The 15,980-nt window shown below is 48.0% G+C and overlaps 7 protein-coding genes across 7 annotated transcripts; 4 read left to right on the top strand and 3 right to left on the bottom strand.

Annotated features, from left to right (window-relative positions):
- Positions 1–786: 786 nt before the first annotated feature.
- On the top strand, positions 787–2,192 carry FPRO_13760 (putative NADH cytb-reductase; the record flags this gene model as incomplete). The annotated part of the gene is made up of 2 exons (XM_031218711.1): positions 787–862; positions 910–2,192. The coding sequence occupies 2 exons, from the start codon at positions 787–789 to the stop codon at positions 2,190–2,192; spliced, it is 1,359 nt and encodes a 452-aa protein (XP_031084542.1).
- A 999-nt stretch (positions 2,193–3,191) lies between these two features.
- Positions 3,192–4,709, bottom strand: FPRO_13759 (uncharacterized protein; the record flags this gene model as incomplete). Its single annotated transcript, XM_031218710.1, has 1 exon — positions 3,192–4,709. One exon carries the CDS (start codon positions 4,707–4,709, stop codon positions 3,192–3,194), a length of 1,518 nt encoding a protein of 505 aa, XP_031084541.1.
- A 1,018-nt stretch (positions 4,710–5,727) lies between these two features.
- FPRO_13758 (uncharacterized protein) lies at positions 5,728–7,032 on the top strand (the record flags this gene model as incomplete). The annotated part of the gene is made up of 1 exon (XM_031218709.1): positions 5,728–7,032. One exon carries the CDS (start codon positions 5,728–5,730, stop codon positions 7,030–7,032), a length of 1,305 nt encoding a protein of 434 aa, XP_031084540.1.
- A 1,048-nt stretch (positions 7,033–8,080) lies between these two features.
- FPRO_13757 (uncharacterized protein) lies at positions 8,081–8,821 on the top strand (the record flags this gene model as incomplete). The annotated part of the gene is made up of 1 exon (XM_031218708.1): positions 8,081–8,821. The coding sequence occupies one exon, from the start codon at positions 8,081–8,083 to the stop codon at positions 8,819–8,821; it is 741 nt and encodes a 246-aa protein (XP_031084539.1).
- Positions 8,822–10,176: 1,355 nt separating this feature from the next.
- Positions 10,177–11,988, top strand: FPRO_13756 (uncharacterized protein; the record flags this gene model as incomplete). The annotated part of the gene is made up of 1 exon (XM_031218707.1): positions 10,177–11,988. The coding sequence occupies one exon, from the start codon at positions 10,177–10,179 to the stop codon at positions 11,986–11,988; it is 1,812 nt and encodes a 603-aa protein (XP_031084538.1).
- Positions 11,989–12,273: 285 nt separating this feature from the next.
- On the bottom strand, positions 12,274–13,489 carry FPRO_13755 (uncharacterized protein; the record flags this gene model as incomplete). Its single annotated transcript, XM_031218706.1, has 3 exons — positions 12,274–12,690; positions 12,742–12,965; positions 13,012–13,489. 3 exons carry the CDS (start codon positions 13,487–13,489, stop codon positions 12,274–12,276), a joined length of 1,119 nt encoding a protein of 372 aa, XP_031084537.1.
- Positions 13,490–13,880: 391 nt separating this feature from the next.
- On the bottom strand, positions 13,881–15,457 carry FPRO_13754 (uncharacterized protein; the record flags this gene model as incomplete). Its single annotated transcript, XM_031218705.1, has 3 exons — positions 13,881–14,618; positions 14,680–15,141; positions 15,236–15,457. The coding sequence occupies 3 exons, from the start codon at positions 15,455–15,457 to the stop codon at positions 13,881–13,883; spliced, it is 1,422 nt and encodes a 473-aa protein (XP_031084536.1).
- Positions 15,458–15,980: the final 523 nt, after the last annotated feature.

Genomic DNA, 15,980 nt, shown 5'->3' with positions numbered 1-15,980 from the left:
AGGAGAAATCTCAAGAGGCGAAAAGGATTCATGCATGGCACATGCAAATACCCATTCTCGCCCCCTCCAATAAACACCGGAGGCAAGGATTCGACGCCCAACGTGGAGATAACTTTTTTCTCGCCTCGCACTGCAAGATGGATGACGTTCAAGTCCTGCATCGTAGAAATTTTATCATTGTTTCCGTTAATCTGTCGGGATGCCCGTGTCCGCAGGTTTCTCGGTCTGATTACAATATTCGCTACGATTGGATTGATGCAAACGGGATTGTCGGAAGGGCCCATGCCATGTCGGTACTCGCGTCTAGTTTGACCGCGAAGACAAATATACCAGCATCTGCATATGCATTTGCGAGGGTCAAATAAGAGCGTCGGGCCAATTGAGCGGTATGTATTACATCAACAACGGAATTCGCATTGTTTCACCGACAGCCTCCGGTCGACGTCGATCATAAAGCGGGTCGGCCTCGGTCGCGTAGACCCACTACGGGCGATGAAACCTCGGCATTGATCAGGACCCACCACGGAGCTGCACTCCGGCCCCGTCTTGGGCACATGCAAATGACGGCATAATCCTGGACGGTCCAGGGATCGATTCTTTGCTGCTGAACTTTACGCAATGTGGCTAAACCGTGGCCGTCTGATACGCAAGCATTTCACTGTTTAAGAGAACAGTCTGCAGCTGGCCCAGTCGCTGATGCTTAAATTCGAACATTCTTTAGCTCTTCGCCAAAACCTACCCTTAGATCGATCGAACCAATACTCAATTTGTGTCTTTTATCAAACAATGGAAGAATACACTGCCAAGCAGGTCGCTGAGCATAACAGCCCTGACGATGCATGGCTAATCATCCACGGCCAAGGTACGCTACAATAACTCCAGCTGAACCACTAGCTAACTCGAGCCAAGTCTACGACGTCACAACCTATCTAGCAGATCACCCTGGCGGTGCCGATGTGCTCACTGAAGCAGCCGGTACAGACGCCAGCGAAGACTTTGACAACGCTGGACACTCGGAAGATGCCTTTGAGATCATGAAAGACTGCTGCGTTGGCAAGATCCGGGGCTTCGAGAAGAAGAAACCCAAGCTTAAGCCACTTGCATCAGTAAAGGAAGTGAAGGTCCAGTCCGAGGCTCCCTCGTCACTGTCTGTGCTGGTGACCTTGGGCTTTATTGCCTGCACAGGTGCAGGAGCATACTACTTCTGTCGCCGTCAAGGACTCATGGTACCAGACTGGCTGGTAGCGTCGCTACGTAGTGATTCAGCTGGGTCAAGCTTCCTCAAGGGTATAGTCGTCGGAGGTGGATCTCTTGCGATCGCCAATGCTGTGGCTGCAAAGCAATTCACCACCATGGCAATGAAGAGCAAGACATTCACCAGTTATCCTGCCCACATAAAGATTCCCAAACGAGCTGAAGAAGACACCTTGCTGCAGAGAGGACTCTTGGATCCAGTCACTTACTCGCCACTTCCGCTGAAGCAAAAGGTTCTCATCGCACCAAACGTCTATCGCTTGACGTTTAGTCTTCCGACCACGAGCACCATCCTGGGTCTGCCGATCGGGCAGCATGTTACCATCAAAGCCGACGTGGATGGAGAGAGCGTCGCTAGGTCATATACACCAGTGTCTAACAATTCCGACCTTGGCGTTCTGGAACTGGTCATTAAGTCATACCCAGATGGTAAGCTCACAAGCAAGTATCTGGCGAAGCTCGAGGTTGGAGACGAGGTCCTCTTCAGAGGGCCCAAAGGAGCAATGAAGTATCGACCGAATCTTTGCAAGAAGATCGGTATGATCGCGGGTGGTACTGGTATAACTCCCATGTTCCAGGTAATCCGTGCTATCTGCGAGCATGACCGCGACACGACAGAGATCTCTCTTATCTACGCAAATAGAACAGAGCAGGATATTCTGCTTCGGGAAGAGTTGGACAGGTTTGCGAGGAGATATCCCAAGAACTTGAAGTTGTATTATATGCTGGACCAACCACCAGCGGACTGGAAGTTTGGGTCTGGGTATGTGACTCGAGAGTTGATGAAGGAGAGATTGCCGTCCCCGAGGGTGGACTCGAAGGTTTTCTTATGTGGGCCGCCAGGAATGGTCAATGCCTCGAAGAAGGCACTTGTTGACTTGGGTTTTGAACAGCCTGGGGCGTCGGCGAAGATGTCGGACCAGATTTTTGCATTTTAGGAATGGGAACCTTGTTCGACAATGATTAAGACGGATCGTTTACCTTAGCCTCCTATCAATTCTCCTTCCGATATTATCAATGCATAAGTGTAGGGAACGTATTTCCTTTTCTGTCTGAAACAGCGACATGAAGTCTGTGCGTGACTGACTCCAGCCCCACAGCTTGAGCTTCTTATCAAATAGTGCGACGGTAAATACACGCTACGGACTTGGCCATTTCACTATAACACGAGACAGCCAATCATTGACCTCGCCTCGTGGGTCAAGCCTTGTGGGCAGCTCCCCGGAGCATGTTCTGATCTCGATCATCGTCAAACAGGGTAAAATAATTGGCGTTTGATCATTACTTCTAGTAACAGATCTGTGGATGCCGGTCCTTGCTCACACACTGGCGTAAACACCGATATTACGATGGGACTCCAATAGCCCTGCCAAACAAGCGTGCCTCGTCTGGGCTTGATCTTGAAAACCTGTCAAGCAGCTATAAAAATGACGGTTCCCTCCCTAAAAGATCTAGCATCTCGAATCATTCCTTATAAACCACCTCATCAACATTCTTTTCGTTCAAACCGTCCACTCCTTTTTGCAGCCGTCAAGATGCCGTTCACTGCTGGGTCAGTCATTATCCTTCGTTCCTCTCCTGTAAATACGCAGTGCCATTGCAACTGCTAACCTGTCTTAGTGACATTTGCAAAATAATTTTCGCAATCATTCTTCCCCCAGTCGGTGTGTTCATGGAGCGAGGATGTGCAGGTGACTTTTGGATAAACCTGCTCCTGACTATTTTGTGTATGTTTTGGCCGTCTCCTGGAGTTTTACACTACTAACCTGTTTGAGTCTTCATTCCTGGCCTTATTCATGCCTTGTATATCATCCTGAAATACTAGATGCTTCGTCATACTGATAGCCATTTGGTATATTTTAATATTACATATTTCGGCCTTCCTGTCTCTGGGGTTGTTTCGGATAACTCTTGATCTTCATATACTACGTAACATCTCACATAATGTGTTTCTCAATCCTGAGTCCATTTCGAGATCGAAATTCCACTCGTTTTGTCCACAGCTCTGCTCCTACTTGCGTTTCAATTAAGACCTGTTTCGAAGCACGAATCGTCTTCCAAGTTCGCTCCTCATAATTCGTCGCCCACTTCTGAGCCACCGGCGCTCCCATCTCGAACCATGAAACTCCATAGCTCAGAAGTGTGCTTTCGTGCACTAACCAGTCTTCCTTCCACGCCTCTAGGCTGCGCGTGTCTACTAAATCCAGCGGGCTAAGACTGGGAATGCCGTTATCTGGATCTGCCATTATACGGAAAAGCGGAACAGCTCCCTTAGCGACAAGAAGACGAACAGCATCAGCGAAGCCACTAACTGCTGCACTGTGAAGCGGCGTAAGGCTTAACTCCCCACCCGCTCCTACTTTTTGGGCGTTTAGCAGATCCTTGACTCTAGTCTTCGAAGATGGAGTTTTCCACATTTGAGCCAGTAGCTCGTTCAGAGCTGTTATTTGGTGAATAAAACTATCATCAACGCGAGAAGACTCGTCGCTGGTCAAGAAATGGAAGATATTGCAATTTGGAACCGGCAAAATGATGGCATTTTCGAACAGAAAATCTGGATGCTCTCGGATGTACTCAGACTGTAGAAATATTTTCAGCGCTAGATGGTTGTGATGCGTGTTTGCGAAAAATAGGCGGCCAAATGCATTCATTCCATCTTCCGGTGCCTTCTTATCAACGCCAAGGATTGTTGGGTCAGCTCCCTTGTCGAGAAGTTTGATTGCCATATTGACCTTCCCATGATCGAAGGCGGAGTGCAGCAATATATGTCCTCCTATATCACTGATGACAGGCGACTGGTGAGTTTTGACATGGAGGTGTGTAAATTGGACATTGATGTCGAAGCTTTTGGAGACGTGCTGGAGAAGGAGTTTAAAGACAGCATCTTCTTCAGCTGCTCGTGATGTTATGGTTGACGTCAGTGCGTGTATCGCATAATCGCTCGTTTCAAACTGAGGCAAATAACCCAATAGAATTTGCACGGCTGCGATCTCACCGTTGATGACAGCATCAATAAGAAGTCTCTTTACCATAGCAAGATCCCGCTCCTCGTCGTAGTCATCGTCCAACAATTTCTTTATTAGACGGGTATCGCCAGAGCCAAGAGATACGGTTGAAGCATATGCTTCTCGACGAGGAAGGATACCCTTACCAAACAGATATCGAAAGGTGCCGCAAGACGCTTCAACATATCTTTCTCCGCATGCGAGATAGGCCTCCGGTAGTCCGTAGAATAACGCTTCGACCGTCCAGTGGCTTCTTGCTGCAACATCGGTGCACGCGCAGGACTCGACGAAGTAAATGATGATGGGCAGAAGCCTAGCACCAACAGCCACAGCCCATGCATTTCGATGGCGCTCTGTAAAGGTATACGGCGTAGCACTGGCTTCTACCAAGGCTTTCACAGCAACGAGATTGTTCATCTGTACAGCCCAGTGGAGGGCTGTGCCAGGCATGGTCATGGAGTATGTCAGATAGCCACCATTGACTTGATCAATGCCAAGCCAGGTCTGGACAAGGGTCCCAATGACCTAGCAAAGTATCGCTATCGCGCAGAATTTGACATCTACTCCCTAGGAAGGGTGCTACTCCATATTTCTCAGTGGTGCGTAGTCGGAGATGACGACTTTTCGCGAGCAATGGGACAACTGGCGTCAAACATGGGGGATATATATACAGCAGCCGTCCTTTGGTGCTTGGGCTTAGAACCCAGTTCTCCGGTTCGAGAGGCACGTCTACGTGGGTTGACAGATGAATCAAGTGCTTCACTGAAATGGTCAGCTGATCTCATCTATGCCTACGACAAAAACGTGCGGACGAGGCTAGCGCGACTCTGGGTTTGAGGCTATCTTTAGAACCTGACTGATATAGTTTCATATATGTTGACATGGATGAGTGTGTATAGATACGGCAATGAAAAACAGAAAGGGGTCCTAAATCGATATACCAAATGAGTATTGTTGCAATGTTCTAACGTAGGATATGGTCTATAAAAGTGGATAGGATGTGAGCGTCTCAAATGGGTTTAGACTGTCTTCTTCCGTCAATATGATTGGCTTTCCCGTAAAATTCGCCCTGGCAGTGCCCGATAGGAAGTGGGGCAACATAATTATCCTCCCCTTAGAAAAGCTCACTTTGCTCAGGATTGTCATTTTTCCTATAGGTTGCCTCGTGTTCACTGCCAACGGCTACGTGCGTTCAACGATGGCCACCCAAGAACTTGTCACTGCCAAAGTCAAGCATAAGCGCGCATCTGCCCCAAAAAGCCGCAATGGCTGCATCACATGGTACGTTTGCCGAGATCCTATTACCGTATGAGTCCAATGGCTAATCCGACTGCAGCAAGTATGTAGCGTTAGACCCTCTTCTAGAACGGCCACTTATGCTTATAGGACTCGACACCTAAAATGTGATGAAGCAAAACCGACATGCAATCGCTGCTCCGAGGATAAGGTCAAATGCGACGGTTACGCCATGCCTAAACCCAAAGCAACCCGCCGAAAGCATCGAAAGAGGATTGCACCAACAATCGCTGATACACTTTCTCTATGTTTAACGATTGACGATATTCCATCGTTGTCCACTTCAGAGCGTTTATACTTCCAACACTTCCTCCAGTTCACAACTACACAGCTGTCGCTCTCTTCTGGTCCGACCAACTTTTGGCTTCGATACGCTCAACCCATGAGTTATCAGTTCGAGTCAATTCGATACAGCATGATTGCAGTCGGCGCCTCGCATCGACTCTTCATGGCGAAATCCCTAGGTCATTCGGATATTGGCGGCTTAAAGAGCTTCGCTACGCACCAATACAATAAGGCTATCGCGACTATTATACCAAGCATGACAGCTTCTCAAGACCTACAAATCATCATGATCTGCTGTCTACTCTTCATCTCGTTCGAAGGCCTGACTGGTCGTTACGACGAGCTCCTCCAACATCTCAGTGCAGGAATCTCATTGTTCAATTCGCCGTTGTCGTTAAGTGATGAAGATCGCGGGATGACTACAAAGCTTGCCGAGATGTTTTGTCGACTTGGCGTAGAGTCATCCAACTTCATGCCAAATGATCCAAGTATCTCTGGGATACAAAAGTGGTATCAAACGAACAAATCTCAGCACTCTCTGTCTCCCAAGCCGTTCAACAATTTTGACGAAGCGTCGTCTGCACTGCGGCATTTGGATGTTCTCTACGATAAAAAGCCTTGGCATTATGAAGGGAGCGATGATCCGAATACAGCCAAACTTATAATTGAAGCGACTGAGAAGCTTCAAGACGCCCTCAATCAATGGACTGACCGACTTGATGCGTTTTATGAGGCACGGCAAGACGATATAGTTGTCGAGGGCGAGCAGCAGTACCGCAACTTGCGTCTGCGCCAGCAATACTGGCAGATGGCTATAGACTCACACTCCACCAAAGAAGCGGCCGCTGAACCCAAGACTTTTCAGCCATTCTTGGCAGCAGCTAGAGAAGCAGCGGCGCCTTTCATTGCTCTCGCCCAGCCGACTTATTCGCTCGATGGCGATCTGATTTCCGGCCTAGCTTTTGTCGCATCGACCACGACTGATGATGAAACCAAAGTGCAGGCGCTTGATCTCTTGTGGCGGTTGAATCGTCGTGAAGGTCTATTGGATAGTCGCGATTTTGTTGAGTTGCATGAGCTTGCAAGGGCGCTTCAGACATGTAAGGAGCCTAAGTTTGACGCAAATTGGAAGCCCATGGCTGCAGCTGGGTTACCAACGATTATTGAAAGGCTGCGAAACAGCTTGCGCTAGTAAACATTAGACATATGTTATTTTTGAACGTTGGTCGACACTAATGTTGGGGCAGAATCAAATATAGATTATGAAACTAAAGTAAACAGACATCGGGAGTACACATTATAGAGAAATTGCTCATACTTAGCGCGATTTATCCTCATCTTTCCGCTTTTCAAGAATAGAAGTCTGTATATCTTTAAAACACTCACTTATTTGCCAATAAGAACTCAATTTATAGTTGCAGTGGCTCGATATTATAATATTCCCTGACCCAATGTCTTATCAGGTAAGGTTTAGGGTAACCAGTTACTGACGAAGATGACGTCATGATAATGGCCATGCTGTAAATGATGGCCATCTAGCAAACAGCCTACTGTAAACACAAAAGAAAAAGAGCGGCGTTTTGGATGTAATAAGAAAGCCTAAGACTTTTGGAAGCTTTTAAAACTAGTAGTTGGAGTCCTCTAATTTTTTCCTCTGAGGCTTGTAAAGGTAGGACCTCTACGGATACCTTAAATGGCCTTTGAAAACACCAGCCTTTGCTGAGCCCGGGCCGACTGTAATGACTATTAAACCTGTAGTATACTCCCTTTTTATGCACCTTCGGGCCGAAAATCGGTCGCCCGTGGGGGCCGAGATCTGGTCATTTTCGGTATGCGCGGAAGTCAAGACAAGGCATTTTAATGAGATCGTTTTTTATCAGCGAATGGATTAAAGGGACTTAATGATGAGTGGATGATGGTTGTCGTTTTTATCTGGTTTAGCCTTGCCAGTGTTAAATTAAAAGATCTAGCCTAAGTTACTCTTATAAAAACTGAGGTTAATATTATAGTATTTTTATCTCTATCTCTTTTGACTTTAGTTCTTTGCTTAATGTATATTGATTGAGTACTGTAGGTCCTATCGGCCGGCCTCTAATATCTTCCCGCCTTTATCTCAAACCCTTAATCAGAGTCATCCTCTCAACAGCCAACGGCCTACACATTTCCAACCTCATTCTCCGGTCTCGCAATTGACGATAATTTGCTTTGAATGAGATAATAGGATCGGAAACATGGAAAAAATGCGGTCATCCATCACAGGAGCAGAGATGACAAAGAACTCCTCTCCTTACTGGAGAACAAAGTCAAAACGCCAGTCCAGGAATTCTCAAGCCCGAAAACCAGATGAACATGGACTTATGACCACGAAGTCACCAGAACAGCTTCAGAAAAATCCAGCATCGCTAGCTCAGCAAGCAATTCGCTTCGTTGCTCGACATTCTTGGGCACCAGCGCTCGCCCTGATCTCCGCCGTACTTCTCACCTGGAATCTCGATCCGACGGAAAGCAATCCTGTTCATCGATTTATATTCCTGTCTTACCGAATAGAACCCACTATTGCAGAAGAGAGAGTGAAGTACGGCAAAGGCAGCAGGGATTTCGCATTCGTCTCTTTCTATGTCGTCGTCCTCTCTCTAACCAGGTCGTTTTTTATGCAGGAGGTTCTCCGGCCACTTGCAAGACATGCTGGCATCCTTAAATCTGGAAAGCAAACGCGCTTTATGGAACAGGCCTACTCAGTCATCTATCTCACTTTCGCTATCCCCTTTGGACTTTATGCCATCAGCGAAACGCCAGTGTGGCCTTTTAATACGAGACGCATGTATGAGGGTTATCCGCATATGACACTCAACGGCAGTTTTAAGTTCTATTACCTTTTTCAAGCTGCATTCTGGGCTCAACAAGCGCTTGTTCTTATTTTTGGACTGGAGAAACCTAGAAATGACTTTAAGGAGTTCGCTTTCATCATGTCGTTGCTATAGCCTTAATCGGCTTGAGTTACCGCTTCCATTTTACCTACATTGGCATCGTTGTCTATGTCACACACGACATCAGCGATTTTTTCTTTCAGTACGCACTTATCCGAACCCTTGTGATCGCCCTATCACTAACTCTTCAATCTCAAAACAAAGACATCTAAAGTCCTCAACTATCTTAACTCCTCTATTACAGTCCCATTCTACGCACTCTTTACATGCGTTTGGATTTACCTCCGTCACTACATCAATATCCGCATTATCTATTCCCTCTTTACCGAGTTTAAGACTGCCGGCCCTTATGAGTTGAACTGGGATACTGAGCAGTTTAAGTGCCCTCTCAGCTTTGCCATCGCGTCCGGGTTACTTATTGCCCTAAAAATCTTGAACCTCGTCTGGCTTTACTACATTCTTCGTGTTGCTTACCGCATCACCTTGTATAATGAGCAGAAAGATGCTCGTTCTGATGATGAGAACTCACAGGCTGAGGACGAAGACGTGAGCAAGAATGCTCGAGGAATGATTATTGTAGGGTATTGCGCTGAACCAGGGGCATATTCGTTTACAGGTCAGTTATTGACAGGCATCGTGAACAAGAGATGTAACACTTTAATAATAATAATTAATAATATACTTTATGCAATTTGTTAATAGTAAGCCTAAGCACGACTTCTTCTTTGGCCTAAGTGGATAAGAACGCTAGACCACTGATAGGTCAAACAGAACGCACGCTGGAAGAGAAAAATGAAGCTGGAGGCTGCATGCTAAGCTTTCTGAGATGGGAATGTGCTGTTCTTCGAAGATTCTAAAACCAGGGCAGCCCCATATTTACATGTGCCGAGGAGTGGAGCCCTGAGGCTCAAGGCAAGGATGCTGTGGATCAGTTTCATGTGCTCAGATCTTACTTGCGGAAGCAACGCGGAATTAATGCCTTCTTTGCGTCATGACGGAGCCGATCGGAATGATCGACGATGAACGACAATGAGAAATGTTATCTTGGGCTATTGCGCGTACAAGCAATTGACGACCTCGGCTGCCCCATCTTTCACAGTAGTCGATGCCGCCTTTTCGGGGCTGGAACTTGAGGCAACTTAAGCCTTTTCTTTGTCTCCCGTATCTTCCGCCATGCCGACCCCGATCGGTATTGACATGCACCGACAATCCGGGTCGCCTTGGGCCGGAAATCGCCTCAAGTGCTAGACTACGTACGTATGAGTTAGGTTCGTTCTCAAATTCCTTAAAAGTGGCATTACGGCCTTGTTGAATTGTTTCGTAACTCCTTCACATTGCCACTATCTTCACTTGCTCACACAACTTCTACCTCATTGAAATTCCTACAACCGCTGCTCAACAATTACAGTATGGGCGCTTTCACTGTCCCTTCAACCGAAGGTCGCACTGTCGCCATACTTGGTGGTGGAGTTCTCGGCCGCCGAATCGCTTGCGGTTGGGCTGCAAGCGGATTTGACGTTATCATCCGCGACCCTAGCCCTGAACAAAGGGCCGCCGCTGTGGAATACTGCAAGTCCAACATGTCCCAGTACTCAGACTCTGAGACCAGAGGTTTTGTAGTAGCCGTTCACGAACTTGCTGAGGCTGTTTCCAAGGCATGGCTCGTCATTGAAGCTGTCCCCGAGAAACTTCCTCTCAAGATATCAACTTTTGCAGATTTGGAGAAGCTCTCACCCCACGACACTATCCTGGCCAGCAACTCGTCGTCCTACAAGTCAAGGGAGATGATCGAGGGTCTCAAACCAGAGACGAAACGACGCGTTCTGAACATGCACTATTACATGCCGCCAGACTACCGTGTCGTTGAGCTCATGACGAACGGCGAGACTGACGAGAGCATCTTTCCGTTCTTGTATGAGAAACTCGAGGAAATCAAGTTTCATCCTTACATCGCACGCAAGGAGTCAACTGGCTTCATCTACAATCGTCTCTGGGCAGCCATCAAGCGTGAGGTTTTGAACATCCTCGCTGAAGAAGTCTCTACCCCAGAGGAGATCGATAAGCTCTGGAAGCAGATGTGGTACGCGAAAGAGAATGGACCTGTTGCCATGATGGACGTTGTTGGTCTCGATACAGTGTCTTTCATTGAGCAGCACTACATTGCTGAGCGTGGCCTGCCTGATACACCAGTCAAGTTTCTTCAGAAGTACATTGATGAAGGCAGGTTGGGAGCCAAGTCTGACAAAGGCGGGTTGCTCCCTCCAAAGAAGCTTATCAAATCAGATCACAAGTCCTCACTCTTCTTCCTAGACATTGGCTTGTCAAGCGGGAATGCTAAAGGCTATGCTTCGGCTGGTCGTGTTTTGGTTGGCTCCAGTGATGGAAGCTCAATGAAGACTCTGGTCTCAGGCCAGCGGTTGCCTGATGGTATAGACATATCTAAGTCTGCCGGAAAGCTCTTCTGGACTTGCATGGGCAACCCTTCGGCCAACGACGGTGCTATACTCAGCTGCAACCTCGATGGTACAGACCTGAAGGAGATTGTCCCTCAAGGATCGGTTCATACGCCAAAGCAACTGACCGTCGATAATACAAACTCGAAGTTGTACTTTGCTGATCGTGAGGGAATGAGAATAATGAGGTGTAACTTCGATGGCTCTGAGCTGCAAGTCTTGGTGAAGACTGGCAACTGGCAAGTAGATTCGCAAATGCTAGACCCTACGAGGTGGTGTGTCGGTGTGACAATATCACCTGCCACCGGTAAGTTTTACTGGACGCAGAAGGGACCATCCAAGGGAGGCAAGGGCCGTATTCTTCAAGCAAACATCCACTTCCGACCAGGCGAGGATGCACAGAGCAGGACAGACATCGAGGTCCTGTTACAGGGTTTGCCAGAGCCAATTGATTTGGAGGTCGATGAGGATGAGAACGTCCTCTACTGGACGGATCGAGGCGAACTACCAGATGGCAATACCATCAACCGCGCCAAGCTCGATGGACTTACAAAGTTGACTCACGATGGCGCAAGCAAGCCTGGCACTGACTACGAGGTTGTTGCTCGGGGATTACACGAGGCTATTGGCATCAAGCTGGACTCGAAGAACCGTCGTATCTTCGCCACAGACTTAGGAGGCTCGGTGTACCAATTTGACATAGATGGAGGTAACAAGAAGAAGGTGTATGAAGGATCTGGGGCGTTTGTGGGTATCACTGTGGCATAGGTACTGTACAGCCCTATCCTGTGACATACCAGAATAAGTCGAAGAAATATTGGGATGTTCTACACGTGTGACAGAGTAAAACATCCTTTCATAAATATATACTCTAAAAGCTCGCCGTCTACATTCTAACGATCTATATGTTCCCCAATAGTCTTCCAGTAGTTTACTTGATATGATAAGACTGGCCTGCGAGTCCAACTTCACAGCCATGCGATACGTAGCACATTCATCAAAGCGTTCCCAGCATGACTCCTTACCAACAAACCGAAGGGGGCTTTTAACCTCCTAGCCATCATCTTCGCAGATGTTAGTATTACGCCTAAACACGCGCGATACTAACAGCCAGATCTTGCCCGGAGGCTTGTCCTCACTAGCCCTGCGAACAAGCCACCACTGGAGAGTCATAGCCGCCATGGCACTGTTCCATACAAACGCCACCATCATGCCCACCGAGAAAGATAGTGAGGTGGATATGTGTCTTGTTCCGCAAAGGCTCATAACTTGAAAGTCGTCGATGCCATCAGGCAGAGCAAAGCCCGAAAGCATGAGAACAGCCTGGCAAATGAAGATGTCGGTGTAGTTGACCATCATGTGTACTCGGCGCCATCTTCTACTTATTGAAATCTTTGGTCTGAGGTTGTTCTCGATGAGGTAGACTCCTACTGCCAATGTTGCCAAGACTGTTGTGACTAACCCGATGATCTACATTATTCATGGTTAGTGCTGCTGCTACACTTGCGGACTGCTACTGACCCCGTGTTCTGTTCGGAAATGATCTGATGACCCCATCCCAGTCAGCCCGCATAGCATACCAATGGCCAGAAGAGGGAGGAAGAAGACGCAAAAGAGTATCTTCTGCCATTTTTCGATCCGAGCTTTGAATAAGGGTCGCTCGATGAGTTCCCCAAGAGCGATCAGCGTCGAAAAAATCAGGATGATGGGGTATACAATAAAGAAAGCAAGTGTCATCGCGGCCACTAAATCCCTGTTAGTAAGAGATCGAGCCTCGAGTTGACAGCTTACCGTGTATACTCGTTAGTATTATCATCAGAGATTTCGAAAGTGTATTAACGCGATAGCTGTTCTTGGGAAAGTCGATCAGGTAGGTGTTGCCTGAGCTGGTGATGTTAATTGGGCACTTCGGAACCTGCATATCCGACCGACGCGTCGATGTGAGATTTCTTTCCAGTTCAGTTCTAAGACCAGCGATCCCTCTGTTGAGCCAGCATGTTGAATGACCCGTCAAGATGTCCAAGTTATGTTGCAAGAAGTCGGTTACATAAAGCTGGTTCTGTGTTGTCCCAAAGCAGTACTGGCGCCTCGATTCTTCATCTGATCTCGGTGCATTCAATTCTCGGGATCTCGACAAGCTCTCAATGCTCAGTCCGGTCTCACCGTTTACGTAATCGAGATCATGCGCCGCGACGCTGTTGACTTGGCCTGAGAGTAATATTACCACGGACCAAGCCAGAAGAAACAGTTGCTGGATGCGAGATGTCATGATGGAGGATTAGTCAATGACGGTAGATAGGGTCAAATTAAAGAAAGGAGTCATAACGAGAAATTTATCTAATGTTGAAACGAGAAGCGATGTAACCGCGAAAGGGGCTGAGAAGTTTGCTTACGTCTCGCATGAAGAGACGCGTTTAGAGTTAGATGAGAAACCTTGGACGCTTTCCCGCGGGATGCCGAAGTGAGAGGGAGGAAAGCGTGGTTGAAGCTAAACTTGAGGCTAAATAATTAGTCGTGCAGGGGTCTGAAGTACATAAGTTGGCCACATCCTGGCATTCGAAACGGTAGGGCCACAATTGACAACATTACAGATTAACAAGAAGAACTGAATTAAATACAGGGCCTTATGAATTTAACATCCTTCTCTTAATGCGGCCTGTTTACATATTCTGGTGCACATTCGTGCGTTTCAAAGCTACTTGATCACTGCGTCCAAACATCCCCAGCATCAGGGGCAAAGGTATCATCGCCATGGCAAGCACAGCTTGAAAGATAGTAAAGTCCTTCATGTTGCGAGGAGGGTCAGCACTCTCAGCTGCTTTCATACCGTTGCCGAGAATGATGAAGCACCCACCGAGTAACTGACCGCCAGCCCAGGCAGTAGTGCTAGTGATCTCGGCGCCCGCGGGATACGAGAACTCGGTGAGAATTTCCAGCACAACAGGGACGATAGCGAGCGACGAGATGCCGATGCAGCAGAGAACAGCATATAGTGCACCGATCTCCTTTGTACTTGGGACCCATACCAATGCGAGGTAGCATAGTCCACCAACTACTACTCCGCATTTGATAACGAGGATGAACTTCTTGGTTCTGTCGATGATGGGAGCTGTTATGGCGGAGAAGACGAGACCGAGAACTATAAGTAGACCGCCTCCAATACCGGCCTCAGTATCCGAAAAGCCGTAAGGTGTGACGATCTGGTTGACCAGGGACGTTGTGGCGACGAAAAGACCAGTGTAAACCCAAAAGGGAATTATAATCAGGTAACATTCCAACGATCGAACTAATATGCGTAGTGAGGGCAGGACCTTGGGCCGTTCTGCATGATTAATCGCGGATGGAGGAGTTGGCGGCGTGCCAGGGATGAAGAAGCCAGAAACGGCCACGGCAGATGACTGCAGATATAAGCTTCTGGACAGACTGTTTGGGAATGGGGATCGGAAAGTTGAGACATACAATTATGGCCACGTATAAGACAACAGCAGAGATATCGCTAGGTTCATTCGTCCACAAGGGAACGACAATGGATCCAATCGCTGCTCCAGTTGGATTCGCAAGACTCATAACAGCCGTCGCCGTCACACGCCCTTGACTGGTAAACCACGTTTCAGAGAAGCGCGTCGGGGCACTTAGCACAAGAGACTGCGACATGCCCAACAGAGCTTGAGCGACAGCGACAACGGAGACTTTGTTACCATCGGAGGAGTAGGATCCAGCATAACGAACCCAGTTGCCGATTAGGAGAAGTGCGCTGCCGCTGATGAGACTTGGACGAAGACCCCAGTCGAGAAGCTTGATAGTTACGAGAGTCATGGCGAAGTTTGCAAAGACAAAGATACTGCTTAGCCAGTTCATCATTGTTTCGTCTACTCTGTAGAACTCGGCGGTGGAGGAAGTGACAGGCGCGAACGTGAGCCACTGAGATATTGTCAGTAAATGGTCGCCGCCTTGAAGATGTTCAGCTCGGGGGAGAGAAGATAGGTTTGTGTGCAAGGCGTTCTGATGGACATACCGACCAGCTAACCATGACGTTGAGCAATGTCAGCACTACTAGCCCGAACCAACGGATCTTGTATGTCCTATAGGGTTGCTCAATACTACCGCGCCTCACAGAAGAGGTCGAGTCATCGGGGGCAAAGACGGTCGGAGAATCAGGGTTTTTCTTGTCCATGTCACCTGTGGACTGAACAGCTGGCACTGCTTCAAACACGGAATTTTGAGATGTAGATGCCATTGGGCTGTCTACTTGAACTTTTGTTTGTCTGTTTGTAGATACGGACAGACTGCTGAAGGTGTAATGGTGTTCCAAGATTGGCGTCACGTACGAATAATAAGCTCCGTGGAAATAAACGGCCAGGGAGTTTTGACATGGGTGATATCTCTATTCTATGGCACATCTAAACGCGTATCATCAGGATACCTGAGTCGGGCAAAGAACTTTAACCCTGTTACCCCGCAAGCGTAGGCTTCTTTATCGTAGATATGCCGAGATCGACAATCAGGTCTAACTTGGTTATCGCAGATCGGGCCCGCGGGTTGCGAGCCGCGGGCTGCGCGGGCCGCCTCCTGTCCCCACCTCATTTTCTCAACATTACGCGGATTGCGCATTGATCGGGCACCACAATCCCCTCCGACACTCCGATCGTATCGCCTGCTGGGGTTGATGCTGTATTCCACACCGGCTCTATCGTTTGAAACTCGAGCTCAGCGGCAGATTTTACTTATCACCTCTGAGAAAGACACGATGGGCGAGGAAC

Source organism: Fusarium proliferatum (genome assembly GCF_900067095.1).
Source record: "Fusarium proliferatum ET1 genome assembly, contig: FPRO_scaffold008, whole genome shotgun sequence".
Lineage (NCBI taxonomy): Eukaryota > Fungi > Ascomycota > Sordariomycetes > Hypocreales > Nectriaceae > Fusarium > Fusarium proliferatum.
The sequence above is the reverse complement of the archived record's forward strand: the minus strand, read 5'-3'. Positions and strand labels throughout refer to the sequence as shown.